Source organism: Arachis ipaensis, chromosome B10 (assembly GCF_000816755.2).
Source record: "Arachis ipaensis cultivar K30076 chromosome B10, Araip1.1, whole genome shotgun sequence".
NCBI classification, from domain to species: Eukaryota; Viridiplantae; Streptophyta; class Magnoliopsida; order Fabales; family Fabaceae; genus Arachis; species Arachis ipaensis.
The window spans coordinates 110,459,920-110,476,768 of NC_029794.2; the positions used below are offsets into that span (position 1 = coordinate 110,459,920).

Here is a 16,849-nt window from a genome sequence, read left to right on the forward strand (position 1 = left end):
CTATGTATATTTGATTATAACCTGAATATCCATCCATAAAACTTAACATTTCATGACCAGCAGTAGAATCTATCAACATATCAGCTATAGGCATGGGATATTCATCTTTTGGTGTTGCAGAATTTAAATCTCTAAAATCAATGCAAACCCTTAATTTTCCATTCTTTTTCATGACAGGAACAATATTAGAAATCCAGTTGACATACCTTGTTGTTCTTATAAACTTAGCTTTAAGAAGTCTTTCAATCTCTTCTTTAATCTTCTGCACAACTTCAGGAGCAAATCTCCTTGGTGGCTGCTTGACAGGTTTGACATTGGCTTTCAATGGCAATTGATATTCTACTAATTCACGACTCAAGCCTGGCATCTCTGCATAATCCCATGCAAAACAGTCGCAATATTCCTTCAAAATCTTCACCATTTCTTTTTTGAAATAATCAGGCAGCATCTTTCTCACATATGTTGGTCTAGGATAATCACCGTTACCAATATCTACTTCCTCCAAAGGATCCTGCACCTCAACCTTTTTTACAGTGTCAGCGTTATCTTTTTCAAAACCTAAAGGACCATCATCATATATACAATCATAAGGTACACTGTCAATGCACCCTTCTCTGTCTGCCATATAGGCTGACAGCCGAGCCAGTTGGCTCGTCAAACTCATCATCTAAGTTTCTTCTGAGGCCGTATCCGCCCCGGCCTTAGGGACCAAAATAAAACCATTCATATCTATTTTGCATAGTTCAATACTTTCAGGATTAAATGCCTTGGTGTTAACCGTCAGTGGCTTGACTCCAGGATTATACATCCTGAACTCCACATGCATCTCATCATAGTAACATGTACTATTATTAGCAGGAACTTCTTCCACTCCTCCATCTTCGTTCCAGAAAATCAACTTTTGATGTAGAGTGAATGGAATAGCACCCATTCCATGAATCCAATCACGGCCCAAAAGCAAGTTAAAACCAGCCTTAGAAGGAACAACAACAAATAGAGTTGGCCTATTGACAGAACCAACCTCAATTGACAGCAGAACCACACCTCTAACAGAAGAAGTCCTTCCATTAAAATTGGTTACTCCAATGCTACTTTTAATCAGATCTTTTTCAGTCTTTCTAAGCCTTTCCATCATTCTTTCAGGCATGAGATTGACAGCAGCTCCCCCGTCGACCAAAATCTTATTGACTATCCTTCCATCAACACAAGCCTTGATATGCAGTGGACACAAGTGTTCCTTGTCATTTTTAGTAGGCTTCTCAAACAATCCTCTACCACACATATTGTCATCTAGCAATAAGCATTCGCTTCCAGGAAAGACATCATAACAATCATCTTCTAATGACTCTACTTCCCGGACTTGACTTTACTCCTCAGGCAGTATTAACACCACAGCTATAGGTTGCTTAACACCAAATATTGCTTCTAAACTATCATCAAAACCAGTGTCAAAATTATCAGTAATTAAATCTTCATCCTTTTCTCTCTTATGTTCAACCATTACCTTCTTTCCAACAAGATTATTCTTTACATTTTTATTGCATTTAGGGTGGTTAGAAGAATTGCCTGTTTCTACAGACTTGGCCATGGTTAGCAAAGGAGAAAAATCTACACCGTGTTCCTTGTATGGATCTAAAGGAACATACTCAGGTATATTCTCTTTTTGCTCAAAATTTGTAAAAGGAGAATACTTTGGAATATTTTGACAATTTGGCCAAGGAGAATAATTAGGAACCTGCTGCATGTTAGGATTATAACAAGAATAAATTGGCTTTGAGGGAATAGGCACATTTTTTGGAATATATATACTACCTCCATCTTGTGCATGATTCATGTTCCATAACTGAGACTCATAGTACCTGGGCTTAAAAGGTCTAGGCTTTACCCATTTATTTTTCCTCTTGCAAAGGCAATAGATTGATTCTGCACATTTCTCACATTCTAGACCCATTTATTGTTTGCAATTTTAGTGGGAGGAACTCTTATTTTTTGAGAAAATCCATCAGGTTTTTTATCAATCATGACTACAGTCTTCATCTTCTGGTTGACGGGTTGTATCCCAGTGTTGTTGACACACTTGTTCAAAGGAGCCTGACTGCCCAACTTTTGTTTTTCCTCGGCTATCTTCCGCTTTAGCTCGTTAGTTTCATTTTCTTTTTCAGCAATCTTCTTTCTCAACTCAGCCTTTTCTTTCTCTTCAACTTTGTACTTTTCAAACTCTTTTGTAGCTTCCTTGTCAAAAACAGCATTGCACTTTGGGCACATGGCGATAGTGCTGTCAGATTCTTTAATTTTCAACAAAAAATCTAGCAGATCCTCACCAGGACGAGGATAAACTGGCTTCTTCTCTTGCTCAAAGATCCTCAGGTCCTTATTTTCATCTTTAGCACTAACCATTGTGGCATCAACTTCTACCATGTTGACTGACAAATTGAATGGCTCAACATAATTTGAGTCAGCAGCAAATGGTTCAGTGTCCACCTTCATAGTAGTTTTATCCTCAAACTTCAACCTTCCCTCCTCAATTGCTTTTTGTATCAAGTCCCTGAAACGGACGCAATTATTAGTGGTGTGTGAAAATACCTGATGAAACATACAAAATTTCTTATTCTTTATTTCATCACCTGAAGGCATCTTTTTCCCTTTTGGTAAAATAAGCTGCTTATCTTTTAATAAAACCTCAAATATTTGATCTGCCTTAGAAATATCAAAAGAATAAGTCTTATTTTCAACTTTAGAATAATAAGAAACTTTTTCTTTTTCTTTAACAGGCTTCAAAGATTTGCATATATAAGGAGGACCCCCACGTAATTCGGAAATTTAAATCTCTTTCTCATCTGAATCACTACTATCGAAAAAACAATCAACATATGCAACCTTTTTTGAACCCTTTTTAAAATTTTCTTTTTCTTTCTTAATTTGCTCTATCTGTCTTACTCTCTCAGTTAATTGGAAAAGATCTAAAGTATGTTGATTAACAAGTTTCTTCCTGACTCCAAATTATAGCCCATTAGTAGCCATTTTGACAACTTCAGATTCTGGAATCGGAGTAAAACATTTATTTCTCATATTTCTAAACCGTGCCAAATAGGTGTCAATGGATTTTCCCTCTGCATGTTTAACAGAGAATAAATCTGTAAGACTAACTTTTAATTCACCTCGAAAAAATTGATCATGAAAATTTCTTTCTAACTGTGCCCAAGAATGAATAGAATTTGGTCTCAAGTTGGAGAACCATGTAAATGCATTTTTTGTTAAAGAAGAAGAAAAATATCTCATTTTGAGATATTCATTAGAAGATGCTTCCCCAATTTCAACAGTATATCGAGCAATATGCTCTACTGTAGACTCATTTTCTTCTCCAGAAAATTTTGTAAGAGATTTTGGAATTTTCCAACCCCTTGGGAGCTCTGCTTGTTGGACACATTCAGGAAAAGCAGGCACAAAATATGGCCTATTTAAGCAATCAATATTAAATCTCAAACGGTTTAAAACTTGTTCGACATTTCTTGCTAGATTATAATACCCCCTAAGTTGTTTTGCCTAAGTCTTTCTAACATATCATCAGCATTTTGACCATGTCTAGGCATATGAACATCATAATTAGGAATTGCTCCATCGTTTTGATTGACATTATCAAATCTTAATCCCTGGTTATCATTTTCTTCTAAATTTACCACAGTAGCAATCCTATTAACTTGCCTATTTAATTGTTAATTCTAGTGTTTGTGTTTTCTAAAAGAGGATTTAAAACTGTCACCATTTGATGAGTTAACATGTTTACTAGATCATGGTGACTTTCATCCATCTGTTGCCTAATATTTGCTAAAGATCCCACGGTTTGACTAGGTTGATTAACAGGCATTGCTCTTGACATGTCAGGAAATACAGGTCTAGAATTTTCTACCCTAGTGACAGTGGATGTAGTAGAATTAGATGCACTGTTATTTCCTGTATTAATAGCATGTGAAAAATTTTGTTGTGATATGTGTGAACCTGACACCTCAGAAACAGGTACATTTGACATGCCATATGTATTTTGATAAAGAGAATTTTGAAAATTTGAGTAGAGAGGCACAGGCAATCCTTATGTCACCATGGGGGGGACATACCCGATAGCAAGCCATATGGCGGCCACCCCATGGTATTTATGTGAGTTGCATTTAACCCTGTATGGGCATGGCCAATGCCATCATGCCTCAGTGACAGCAAGGTAGGCTCTGCGTTTGAAATCACATGAGAATTTTCGGATCCATTTCTTCTAGTCTCATCACTGGAAGTAGAAGAAGATGATGCAGAAGTATTTGACATGTCAACTGACGCTGATTTTCTTGACTCTGGACGCACGAACTTACCACTGCACAACCACATGCAAATCCAAAATTCCTGCTTTTCCTTTTGACAAATACAATCTATTGACAAGGTCCCACCGGGCGTGCCAATTTGTTTTACTAAAATTTTTGTTAATGTTTAAAAGAAAATGTGGGTATCTCAATGTTGCAATTGTAACGTCAAATAAAATTAAAAGGAATAAAAGTAACAAATAAACATATAAATGCAAGGTGCCGGTGGCGAAGTAAATTGCAGAAATTAAAACAAACAGGAAATTAAAAAGAAGATGAAGGAAGAAACATGAACGTAAAAGAGAAGAAGACGTAAAAGTAGAGGAATTTTATTAATAAAAACTGGAAAAAAATAAAGTACAAGTGTTTGAGTTCAGAGGAATTACTTAAGATTCCCAATTTTACTCTGTGATGCCAAGGGGTTGAGAGCGTTTTGGGTTTCTAAGTGTTTTCCAAAAAGAACTGAACTGCCTACAATGTGCTCCTAAAACTTTATTTATAGACTAACCTACAGTTACCATTTGTACACTACTTGCAGAAAATTTGAATTGTCCGTAACTGTTCCCGCACTTCTTGCTTGATATTAATTTCAAAAATCAAATAGATAACCAACTACAAATGATCTAATTTAATTCAAAATAGATATAAATATTATATATGGAGACATCACCACGTAACTAATTTTTTTTTTTTATAATTTTCTTGTAAAAATTATATTTTGTCTAACACTTATATAGAGTATACCAACATTAAATCAAATCAATTGTTTTCAATTTATATAGGTGACGTTTTCTTGTAAATCGAATCTATTTAATTTACCTTACATGCCTCTCTTGTAAATCGAGTTCAATAGCTTTAACTATAGTACCTAACATAATTCAAATTCAATGGATTCGATTTACCATGTGCTATCAGTATTACATAAATCGAATTTAGTTGTTTCGATTTACAGAGGATCAAACAAGACATTCATATAACCAAATTCAATTTACGATATCTGTGTAATTTTAATCCTCATTTAATTTATCTATGTAAATTACCCGGGAGGAATGTCTATGCCAGCCAATTATGCATATCGTCAGAACCAAAATTAACCAAAGAGAAAACTGAGTTCCATGTAACAAAAACTTGTAACTCTCCTATTCAGAATAATTCACGATACATAATGCATATTGATGCAGAGTGGAGAAAGTATGTTGAAATAAATTTACAGGAATAGTTAAAAACAAAACAAAAAATTGAATACATAGCACTTATGGGGAATATGGTAATTGGTAAGCATTGTTTTTTCGGTCTGCCACTTTGATCTGATATTTGTAGACCTACTCGGGAAATGCATTAGCCATTTTTTGCAAGAGCTCCAGCTGCAAATAGAAGATTCCTTCGAGAAAACTGCTTTCAAGAGTACAAGCATTATATTATATTATTGAACTGGATAAAAACATGTAACTAGGTAATAAAGCATATGAGAGCTAACCCGCAAAGCATAAACTGGAGTAGATTTGGTGGGCAATGTTTTCAGTGATCTAAGTCTGCTAGCATTCCCACTTCTACAGGTAAAAAAGTCATTCAGTTATTCCTACCAATGGGACAAAATTATTGTAGAAAATTATATGTTATCACCATAGCAGGCTTACTTTTCTTCAGCCCTGGAAACCTTAGTGCTCGTATTTACATCCCATAATTTTACACTGCAATCAGCAGATCCAGATGCCAGAACAGAACCTTCACAACTGATACATCCGAAAATAGTTGATAGCATAAGTGGTGTTAAATAGTTAGATATAGAAATTTCAAAGACCTTTAATTTCCTTCCAAACAATGATCAAGTTGAAATATTTTGATCAAGGCAGGAATCACCTGAAAGCAAGTGACCAGACACATGATGTGTGACCAATCAAGGGTGTGAGACAGCGGCCACTAGAGAGGTCCCACATCATGATCGTGCCATCTTCATCGCCAGATGCCATATACCGTCCATCAGGAGACATTGCCAATGACAAGATCATACTCCTGTGACCAACAAAAACTCGGACACACTCCCCACTCTGAACATCCCATAGTCGAACTGTTTTGTCACTTGAACCAGTTGCAATGTAGTTGCAGTTGGCATGCCATTGCACACACTAAATAAGATCATGAAACGGGTAAGCTTTGCTTCTAAAGCATATTATAACTGAAAAATATTGGACTTTATAACTCACATCAACATCAGACAAGTGCCCTGCCATTATTCTTAACGGCTGTATCCTTTCCATCGACCAAATCCTAGCAGTTCTGTCATGCGAAGAGCTGGCAAAATAATGCCCTACAGGACTAAACTGCATAGAGAAAAGAAATACATGGCATTCTATAATCAAAATGAACAGGCAGGCAATGACCTAACATGAAACAAAAAAAAAAAAGGAAAAACTACCAAAAGTACCCATGAAGTTTACGAACGCCGACAAAAGTACCCCTAAACTAAGGAAATTAACGTTGTACCCACGAAAGATGGGTTCCGTACGACAAAAGTATCCAAACCCTAATTTTTTGTTAATTTTTTAATAAATTTCCAAACTACCCCACCTTACCCCATTCTACCGTCATTCCCTCTCTTCTCACTTCTTCCTCTCTCCTCACTTCTCCCTTTCTCAAAAACCCTCACAGAGTCACATAACTCTACTCCTACCTCCTCATTGCCGTCCGCCACCCACCTACCCGTCACCGCCAATCTCCTCCCCTCTCAGTGCTTCCTCCTCTCACTCTTAAGGTGACTACAACACTTTCGTTGCGCGCCTGTGACCCAACCTAAGGGGAACGTCGCCATGGCGCGCCCGTCCCAGCCGAGGAGAACGTTGTCGTGGCACGCCTGACCCAGCCAAGGAGAACACCGTCGTCGCGCACCTGAGAAGAGAGAGGGGTCGTGGTGCTGCTGCATGCAGAAAGAGGGTTCAGTAAACTTATGACTAAACCGGTCGAGGTCCGATCCTCCACCCCCACCCCCACCATTGATTTCGGCCTGGTCTGTTGTAGGAGTAGTTTTGGACTTCATGGCAAAGGTTTTAAAGGTGTAGGTTGGGTTATGGAAGGTTGAAAAAGTGAGTTGAGGTTGAGGGGGGGTAGTTTGGGAATTTTATTAAAAAATCAACAAAAAATTAGGGTTTGGATACTTTTGTCGTACGGAACCCATCTTTCATGGGTACAGCGTTAATTTCCTTAGTTTATGGATATTTTTGTTAATGTTCGTAAACTTCATAGGTACTTTTGGTAGTTTTTCCAAAATAAAAAGACATGGCATATCATTGTTTAATTTTTATTTTATTTTATTCATTCAAGTACAAGTTGTTTACCTGAACATCCCAGACAGGGTAATTGTGACCTTTGTAACAAACAAGATTAGCATTGTAAGTCGTGCTCCATAATCGAACTGCATAATCCAGATAAAATTCACGTCTAAGAATAAGCTTCAAATTCAAACATAAAATAAACGAAACCTACATTACGACCTGAAGTGAAGAAACAAATTGAGGAAGAACATGAAATCAATTACATACTAGTTGAGTCTGCTGAGGAAGAAAGAATAAACTCTCCAACTGGACTAAAAGAGGCTGCATAAACTGGCCCTGAATGACCTTGAAACAATGTATACTGCCTTTTCCCGCCACCACTTTGCCCCATTTGTGGATTTTGTGATGTATCATTCTCATCCTGTGAAAGAGCTGATGATAGAAGCATTGTCAAATGGACATTATGGCAAGAAAAACATGAAGATAAAACTCAATTAGTCATGTACAAATGCTACAAGAGTTGCATAAACTTCTCTTCAATCAAGATCATTTTGTCAAATAGCATCTCAATTTTTGTTTAGTTCAACTCAACTGCCATATATTTTATTTTACTAGAGACCTTGGTGTTTTCAGAAATCGGCATAGTTTTTTAGCTCAAGTAGCCACAAGCAGATTGGCAGACCTGACCAGCACCATCCTTGCTTGAAGAACTACTCTCGCATGTAAATTACAAAAACATCATTTAATCCAAGGGTCCTTAAATCTTCTCCCAAACATTTTGAAATAGAATCTCATATTGATATGTATCAAATATTTCATCCCACTTGGGCTTTTTCTTTTTCAACTAAGTTTTACACTTTAAGATCTAAAAAGGTATTACATATCAGAGACTACTACGTCACAACATCTCAGTTTAATTAATATATAGTTGTTTGCAGGGTGTGATATATAAATATATTAGACACTGTAGCAGATACATTGCAAGGCAAAAAATCATAACCTCTGAACATCAGCATTTTTTCTAACCACATTACATTTATCAAGCAAAGAATGCAACAGTAAAGGCTTAGTCTAGAAACATATTTTGCTACTACAAACTTACAACTGGCAGTCTGTTCTCCAAGCTTTGCCATATCCCAAACCTGTGGAGACAAACCAGATTAACATAAAATTCAACCATAAGGTAAAGATAAAACTACAAATAGAGATTTCTTCTCTTAGATGATGGAATAGGAAGTAAAAGTACCTTCAGTGATGAATCAGAAAATCCTCCAGCAACCAATGATCCATCATGGGATATTGATGAACAGCTTAAACTGAGTTGTTCACCAAAATATAAGTAGTCAGCAACAGAACCCCAAACATAATAACATTGTTTGACCAAGTATTAGACATTACCCATTATGCGTATTTAGAAAAGTATAAAAGCTAACTGATGGCAGTGCTACACTGCTAAGTTGTACACGGTTCCTCAAATCTTCAAGGATTGACTGTTCCACCTCAGTCGGGCTGCAAGAATACACCATTAGACAATTCAATGGAATTAAATCACAAATTTACAAGCTTGTAACTGAAAACTGTAACTTCAAATATTCTAACATCTTGCATTGTACAGCTAACAATGACACAAATCAAACAGTAAAGAACCTTCTCAGCCCAAGAAAAATTATTTCAAGGGGTACAAATCCTATCGAATGACCTTTTAAGCTTTGTTCTTACTTCAATATCATTAAAGTGTTTTAGAATTGTGATACTAACACCAACTCAAATTCATCCCAAAAATGAACAGGAAAGCATAGTGAACCTGCTTTGATCTACATAATATAATTAATTTATAACCATATTTAATGAAAATTTAAACGTGAAAAATACATTATGGGCATGGGAAGTTCTGGTTTAACTCGCGGAGCTGCAGATACAGTATTAACTTCAGCTTTGGTGTTTTTCCCTGTTGCACTTCCGCCCTTGTCCTTCTTTACCTTTTTGATCGAGGCACCTTGCTTTCCTCCTTCAACTGGTCGTTTCTAAAGGAGAAACATGCCAAAAACAAAAGTGAGAAAGCATTTGACCAGTGGATTGAGAAAAATATAAGTAATTGAAATAATTTAATTGGTATCCATACATTTTGTAGACAGAGCAAAAGGTTCATTTTAAGAAAACACATACCTTATTCTCCTCTGTCTCCCCCTCTTTTGCTTCCCCTTCACCCTTCTCAGAATCCGAAAGCAAGGAGCTAGCCTTTTCCAGTCGCTCTTCCAGAGAGTCTTCAAGCAACTACAGAATAAGGATAATGAGATTGAAACAAGATAATGAATAAGTCCTTAATACTGTACATCACAAATCAACGCTGAATGATGCCAATGATGCCAGGTCTATTATTCAATAATTATTGCCAACAGAAACTAACCCCATACCAAGGATTATGATGGCAGTACATACAATTTAATCCCTTTTTTCAGCCAACTATGCGCCACTAATCCAATGCCTTAAAAACCAAACAAGTCGTTGGACCAGTAAAATGACAACGTGAAGGGCTAAAAAAATATTAACTATTATGGTCAAAACTGGGATTTTAAAACATATTTTAAAAATAACATTAATTATTGAACATAGGAATATCAACATTATATATGCATGTAATAGACATAGAACATTCAACACAATAACTTTGCTTAACTAATATATGTCATGGAAGTATTTGTTAGCAAAATGAAGCTTTATGTTCATGCATGGAGACACTTCTACTACAACCAAAGGTAGCAAGAGCAATGGTAACTGAAAGAACATAAGCAATATAATTTCTAACTTCCATTTTGCAAAGTTTTGTATATATATTAATGGACTCACCCCCCAATGTATTTCTTTCTGATTTATCTGGTTTGCTGCATCTTGGCTGCTTCCACTAAGGGTGACAGCCTCAGGATCATCAACAATTGAGCTAGGTTGTCCAGGAGTAACTGCATTATGACAACGAAGAATGAACTACATGCAACAAGAAATTCAAATAAGCAGAAGCAACTTAAAATAAATAAATGTACCTTGGAAGTTAATATGCTCATTGATAATACCAAGTATAGTAGTGGATTGTGTACTGTGTAGATGTTGCAATAGAAGCTCATAGGAATACTAGCAAAAAAAGAAATTGATTTTACTTGTTTGGATGAAGGAATAGTTGTATTAATAAGAAAATGAAACTGGGAACATAAGCTGATAGACAATTCCAAGAGAATGATATATTACCTCACATATTTTTATGTTGAATTTACTCTGCCTAAGCGAATGGGCAAATTCCATTTCCTGAGTAAGAATAACAATGAAGGATTATATAATGTTGATTGCTAAAGATTGAACAACTTGAAGAAACTTCCAAGTTAAAACACAGCAACTAACCTCCAGATGAGTGGGGGAAAGAACACCTTCCAACTTTTGCAGGTCCCTTAAGTGCATCATTTCATGATCTTCACGGAAGGTATTGAAGAAGTGCCGAGCTGAGAATACACACCACAATCAAAATCTCATAAGTAGAAGCATAAATGACAAAACACATGCCGCAGGCCGTTTGGAACTTAGGTGGATATTTCAATACCTTCCTGAACATGCCCTTTTGCAACAAGATCCATAAAGCAATGGATAAACACTGGATAAAGCACACGAAGCAACTCATGCTGCAATTCACAAACCGCTACTATAACTAAACACAAGCCAGCAACTAAAACGAAATAATAATCTTGTATAAACGAATTTCAACAATAAAAAAATTAAATGAAAAGGCCTAATGTATAATGTTTTTGTTTAATAAAAAAAAAGAGTAAATAAGAACCTTGTACAAATCTAGGGAACAGTGAGTCCATGATCTGAGTCTGCTATAACCATCGTGAAATCTTGCAGGGCCACTCTCCAACCTGCAAAATTAAAGTGGACTTAGATTTTAGCTCCATCGCTACATAGAGAGATGAAAACCCGGTTTTTTCCTAAACTGAAAGTGTAAGAACGAAGAAGGGGGAATAATGTACTGAGAGAAAGAGAGAATGTGCTTGGCAATGTCTGGTTCGAGAGGGGAAGAATTGGTCTTGTTGGTTTGGAATTCTTCCTGGAAGATCTTCTCCGTTTGCGTGAACCCTTTCTTCTTCAGGTACGCTGTCACGTACCCTGCAATTTCATCTTCCTCCATTCTTCAAATGAATTCAAACACCTCTTTGCTCTTTCACTTCACACACTGCTTTTGAGCTCTCTCTCTCTCTCTCTCTCGCTCGAATTCCACAGACCAGAACTAATCTCTTCGTTAAAATCTTCTCCAATTTCAGAGCATAGAATATTTTCTGTGCATTCACAAGATGATGTTGATACAAAGAGGAATTGCGGTTTCCGAATCGGAGATGAGAATGCGAGGCAAGGGTTTGGCGTCGTCGTTTTGGGTCAAAAGTCAGAACTCAGAACTCAGAACGGTTTCGGTTCAGCCGGTCTCTGGTTCCCGAGCGATTTTCTAATGGGCTTTCACTAAGAGGTTTCGACCCAAGAATTAAAAAAAATTTGAATTTACATGCACAGCTTTTTCAGGGTAATGTTATTCTTTCACTCAGTGGACCAAAATGGGTCAGTTGCATGTTCTCTTCAGCTTTTTGGACTGCACTTCAAGTATCTTACTCCAATTTGGGCTTTGTATGGAATTCTAAATCATTTAAAATACGTATAAGAAATTAATTTTAACATAATCAATAATATTATCCAATTTTTTAAATTATTTTTTAATTTTTACATTTTTTTAAAATTTAAAATTTAAAATTTAGGATAAAATAAATTTTAAAAAATTGGTTTATATTGGTTGAAAAATAGTCGGTTCACTAGTTGAAATCGAGAAAAAAATATATTCTTTTCTATTATGCAGTTTGAAATTTGTAAATATTTAGGATGTTAGTGTTTAGATTGAGGGAGGATATTAGTAATATAATAGACGTATAAAGTAACAACTTGGTGAAAAATGTGAAAAAATGTTGTATGGATATTTTGAAAAATCTGGTACAAAATTGAGGTGATGTGATAAATTTGTTAGGATAATTTGTTAGCATATTCTTTTTGTTATTCTTTTTGTATATAAAATAAACGTGTAAGTAAATATATATAAAATAAGAATGAATAATAGAATGGGTGAGATTTTACTATTCTTAAAACTAAGAATGAATAATAGAATGGATGAAATTTCACTTCTCTCAAAACCAGCTTTTATCTTTTAAATTCCTCTCCCTTTATGAAGTTTCATTATTTCACCACCATTCTCTGCAAGTTGAACAGAAATTTAACATTATGTTATATTTAAATTTACATAGACTTTGTCTGTATTGTTTTTTTTCCTTTTTTTTTTTCTCTCTCAATCAATTCAACTTTCAAAATTTATCAATTTAATATAATTAAATTTATAGAATAAAATAATAAAATCACAAAATAAAAAAGATAGTAATAGAAAAATGAATTTGAATATTCAATAGGAGTAATATATTCAGATTTATAGATTTTATTAATCTATTAAATTTCGAATCTATTCGAAATCCTCTATAAAGATTCTCTTCTCAAATTGAATACTATTCAATACTATTCTATTTATTTATTCTATTTATACGACTAATTTCTACGATTAATCCTTTTATATTATAAGTATTAATATAGAAGTATTAATAGAAAGAACTATTACTAAATATATATATATATATATATAAGTTACTCGTATAAAGATGCTTTTATATAAAAATAATAAATAAGATACGGACATGTTCATACCTTGGCCCAATGCTAAGGTCCAGGTCTAAAATAAAGGCCCAACTCAGAAGGTTGGTCCCTCCCTCTACATCGACCTTCTCTCTAGAAGTTGGATCCAACTACGACTTGGTATAAGGAAGTCGGGAGTACAGAGTAGCTGGCGGATAACACCCATTTAAATGGGTAACCGCCCCCCAAAATCTCTCACCCACTTCCAGGAGCCATATCCCAACTTTCCTAAGATAAAGGGACAGTTATCTTCCTTGAAAGGTGGAACTACTCCAACAGTGGTTATTGGTTCACCACTATAAATACACTGATACCCCTCAGGTATCACTAAGTTCCAATACTCTCTAAACTTGCTTACACCCTTGCTGACTTAGGCATCGGAGTGTCTTTGCAGGTACCACCCCCCATTCTTTCACGCATACAAGTCGGACGGAGGCCCTCAAACGCAGACCTGCTCGGAGGCTTCCATCCTCAGACGATTGCGCCAATCCCATGAGTCCAGCCCATTAATCTTCGGTTACCCATCGTAACATTGGCGCCGTTGCTGGGGACCTGAGAGATCAACCAGTAATGGCGGACAATTCACCAGAAGATGGTCATACGGCGTCCGATTCTGAGCAAGAAAATCCGGACGTCGAAAACAATGATGCAGACATGGCCGCTCACCAAGGCACGACTAACCAGAACAGAGAAGGCACCTCTGGGTTAAAAGATCTAAAGGCAAATTCTTTCGAAGGGCGCGAGTCCGGAAAAGAAGGACAGACCCATGCAACCGACTTTATGGGACTATTCCACGGCCACCAAGGGCGTCTGGGGCAACTGGAGCAGGAGTTAGAACGATAGCGAGAGGCGAAGAAAAACTTGAGGAATGAGATAGAGCGACGAAAAGAGTTAGAAGAAAAGCTCTTAAGGCTGGAATCCGCTCTCAAAAATCAAAACTCCCGTAATGACCGAGAAGATTTCCCCTTGGGAGGAGAAAATCCATTCAGTGAGGACATAATGAGGGCAAAAGTTTCGAGAAACTTCAAGAGCCCTGATATGGACTTCTATGACGGAACCACGGATCCAAAGCATCATCTAAGCAACTTCAAAAGTCGGATGTATCTGGTTGACGCTTCTGATGCCACTCGCTGCAAAGCCTTCCCGACCACCTTGTCGAAAGCAGCAATGAAGTGGTTTGACAGCCTCCCTCCAAGGTCCGTTACTAGCTTCGAGGACCTCTCGCGAAAGTTCTTAATGTGGTTCTCCATCCAGAAAGATAAAGTAAAGCACACACCGAGCCTCCTGGGAGTAAAACAGGAGGTCGGGGAGCCTTTACGGAACTACATGGAAAGGTTCAATAAAGCGTACCTGGAGATTCGAGAAGGTCCCTTCTCCTAGTCCATATCTAAAAGGCACCCTGCCTCCTTGAGTGATGTACAAGAGAGAGTTGAGAAGTACATCAACATGGAGGAGAATGCCAGATTGTGAGAACCGAGTTGGCGACCTGGGCACTCTCACTCATCAAAAGAGAAAGGAGTCCCCAAGAAAAAAGAGAAAGTCGGCCCCAAAAGGCCTAGGAGATATCACTCTTATACTCCTCTAAGAGTTTCCCTAGTTGATGTCTATAGGAAAATCTGCCATACCGAAAGACCACCTCCTCCTAGACCTATCAAAAACAAAGAGGGAGGGAGTCACAGCCACTACTGTGAGTACCATAAGATATATGGTCACTCAACAAATGATTGTTATGACCTTAAAAATGTGATAGAAAAGTTGGCCAGAGAAGGTCGGCTCGATAGATATCTCATGGAAAGGTCGGACCATCAGGGAAAAAGGAAGCGAGACGACGAGGACCGGAGAGATCCACCCACCACAAACCCCAAAATGTGATAGAAAAGTTGGCCAGAGAAGGTCGGCTCGATAGATATCTCATGGAAAGGTCGGACTATCAGGAAAAAAGGAAGCGAGACGACGAGGACCGGAGAGATCCACCCCACAAACCCCAGAAAGACACATACATATGATCTCAGGGGGGGTTCGGGGGAGGCGGCCTCACAAAGTCGGCTCGCAAAAGGCATTTGAAGGAAGTCTACCAGGTCGGGGGCCAGGCTCCCAACCTCCCCGCTATCTCATTTACCAAAGAAGATGGACAAAGAATCATACCTGGACATGACGATCCGGTAGTGATAACCATGATCCTTGCCAATGCCCATCTTCATAGAACTCTGGTGGATCAGGGAAGCTCAGCCGACATCCTCTTCAAACCGGCATTCAACAAGCTGGGGTTGGACGAGAAGGAGTTGAGAGCCTACCCTGACACCCTGTATGGACTGGGGGATACACCAATAAAACCACTGGGATACATACCCCTTCATACCACTTTTGGAAAAGGGGAAAATCCAAAACTCTGAGCATCAACTTCATAGTTATCGACGTAGGGTCAGCCTATAACGCCTTAATAGGCAGAACTATCCTAAACTGGCTCAGACCAGTGGTATCCACCCCTCATCTTTGCATGAAATTTTCAACACCAGAGGGAATAGCAACCATTAGGGGAGACCAGAAATTAGCAAGGAAATGCTACAATGAAAGCCTAAATCTGAGAGAGAAAGGAAAGGAAGTGCACACCATCGAACTCAGAGGAGTCAGAGCTAAGGAAAAATTGCGACCACAACCTGAGGGAAAAACTCAGGAGGTACAGGTCGAAAAAGAGAAAGGAAAAAACACCAATATAGGAGCCGACTTGAAAGAAGAATTGAAGGAGAAGCTCATAAAACTCCTACAAAAAAATTCCGACCTCTTTACCTGGAAAGCCTCAGACATGCTAGGGATAGATCCCAAACTCATGTCACACAAGCTGTCGGTTTACCCCAGATCGCGACCTGTTCAACAAAGAAGGCGAAAGTTCGGACCAGAAAGGGCTCAAGTGGTGGAAGAACAAGTGCAAGCACTCCTAGAAGCCGGGTTTGTCAAAGAGGTCAAATATCCGGCATGGCTAGCAAATGTGGTGCTAGTCAAGAAACAAAATGGCAAGTGGAGGATGTGCGTCGATTACACCGACCTGAATAAGGTATGTTTCAAAGACCCATATCCACTTCCAAGCATTGATACTCTAGTAGACTCCAGCTCAGGGTATCGATACTTGTCGTTTATGGATGCATACTCGGGATACAATCAAATCCCGATGTACAAGTCGGATCAAGAAAAAACATCATTCATCACACCTAGAGCAAACTATTGCTATGTGGTTATGCCGTTTGGACTAAAAAACGCGGGAGCCACATATCAAAGGTTGATGAATAATGTGTTTGCATCTCACCTTGGGGGCTGATGGAAGTCTATGTAGACGGCATGCTAGTAAAAATCAAGGATGAGACCGACCTCTTGACAGACGTCAAGCAAGTATTCAACACCATAAGGTTGTATGGGATGAGGTTAAATCCCGTGAAATGCACCTTCACAGTAGAGGCTGGAAAGTTTCTAGGTTTTATGCTT

General features: G+C 37.7%; 1 protein-coding gene across 1 annotated transcript; it reads right to left on the reverse strand.

Annotated features, from left to right (window-relative positions):
• On the reverse strand, positions 5,434-12,080 carry LOC107623156 (transcription initiation factor TFIID subunit 5). The gene is made up of 19 exons (XM_016325320.2): positions 11,626-12,080; positions 11,433-11,514; positions 11,199-11,277; positions 11,003-11,100; positions 10,853-10,909; positions 10,651-10,738; positions 10,460-10,569; positions 9,779-9,886; positions 9,485-9,636; positions 9,011-9,121; positions 8,859-8,928; positions 8,715-8,754; positions 7,880-8,044; positions 7,676-7,752; positions 6,548-6,664; positions 6,204-6,469; positions 5,981-6,076; positions 5,821-5,893; positions 5,434-5,735 (listed from the first exon to the last, which is right to left on the reverse strand). The coding sequence occupies exons 1-19, from the start codon at positions 11,781-11,783 to the stop codon at positions 5,682-5,684; spliced, it is 2,001 nt and encodes a 666-aa protein (XP_016180806.1). The 5' UTR covers positions 11,784-12,080; the 3' UTR covers positions 5,434-5,681.

Bases quoted from the DNA above. Each gene is read 5' to 3' on its own strand.
- LOC107623156 (XM_016325320.2), bottom strand. From the start codon at position 11,783: ATGGAGGAAGATGAAATTGCAGGGTACGTGACAGCGTACCTGAAGAAG. The intron at 9,887-10,459 runs GTGAGTCCATTA...CTTATTCTGTAG, and splicing joins AGAAAGAAATACATTGGGGG to TTGCTTGAAGACTCTCTGGA. The intron at 9,637-9,778 runs GTATGTGTTTTC...TTTCTCCTTTAG, and splicing joins GGGAGACAGAGGAGAATAAG to AAACGACCAGTTGAAGGAGG.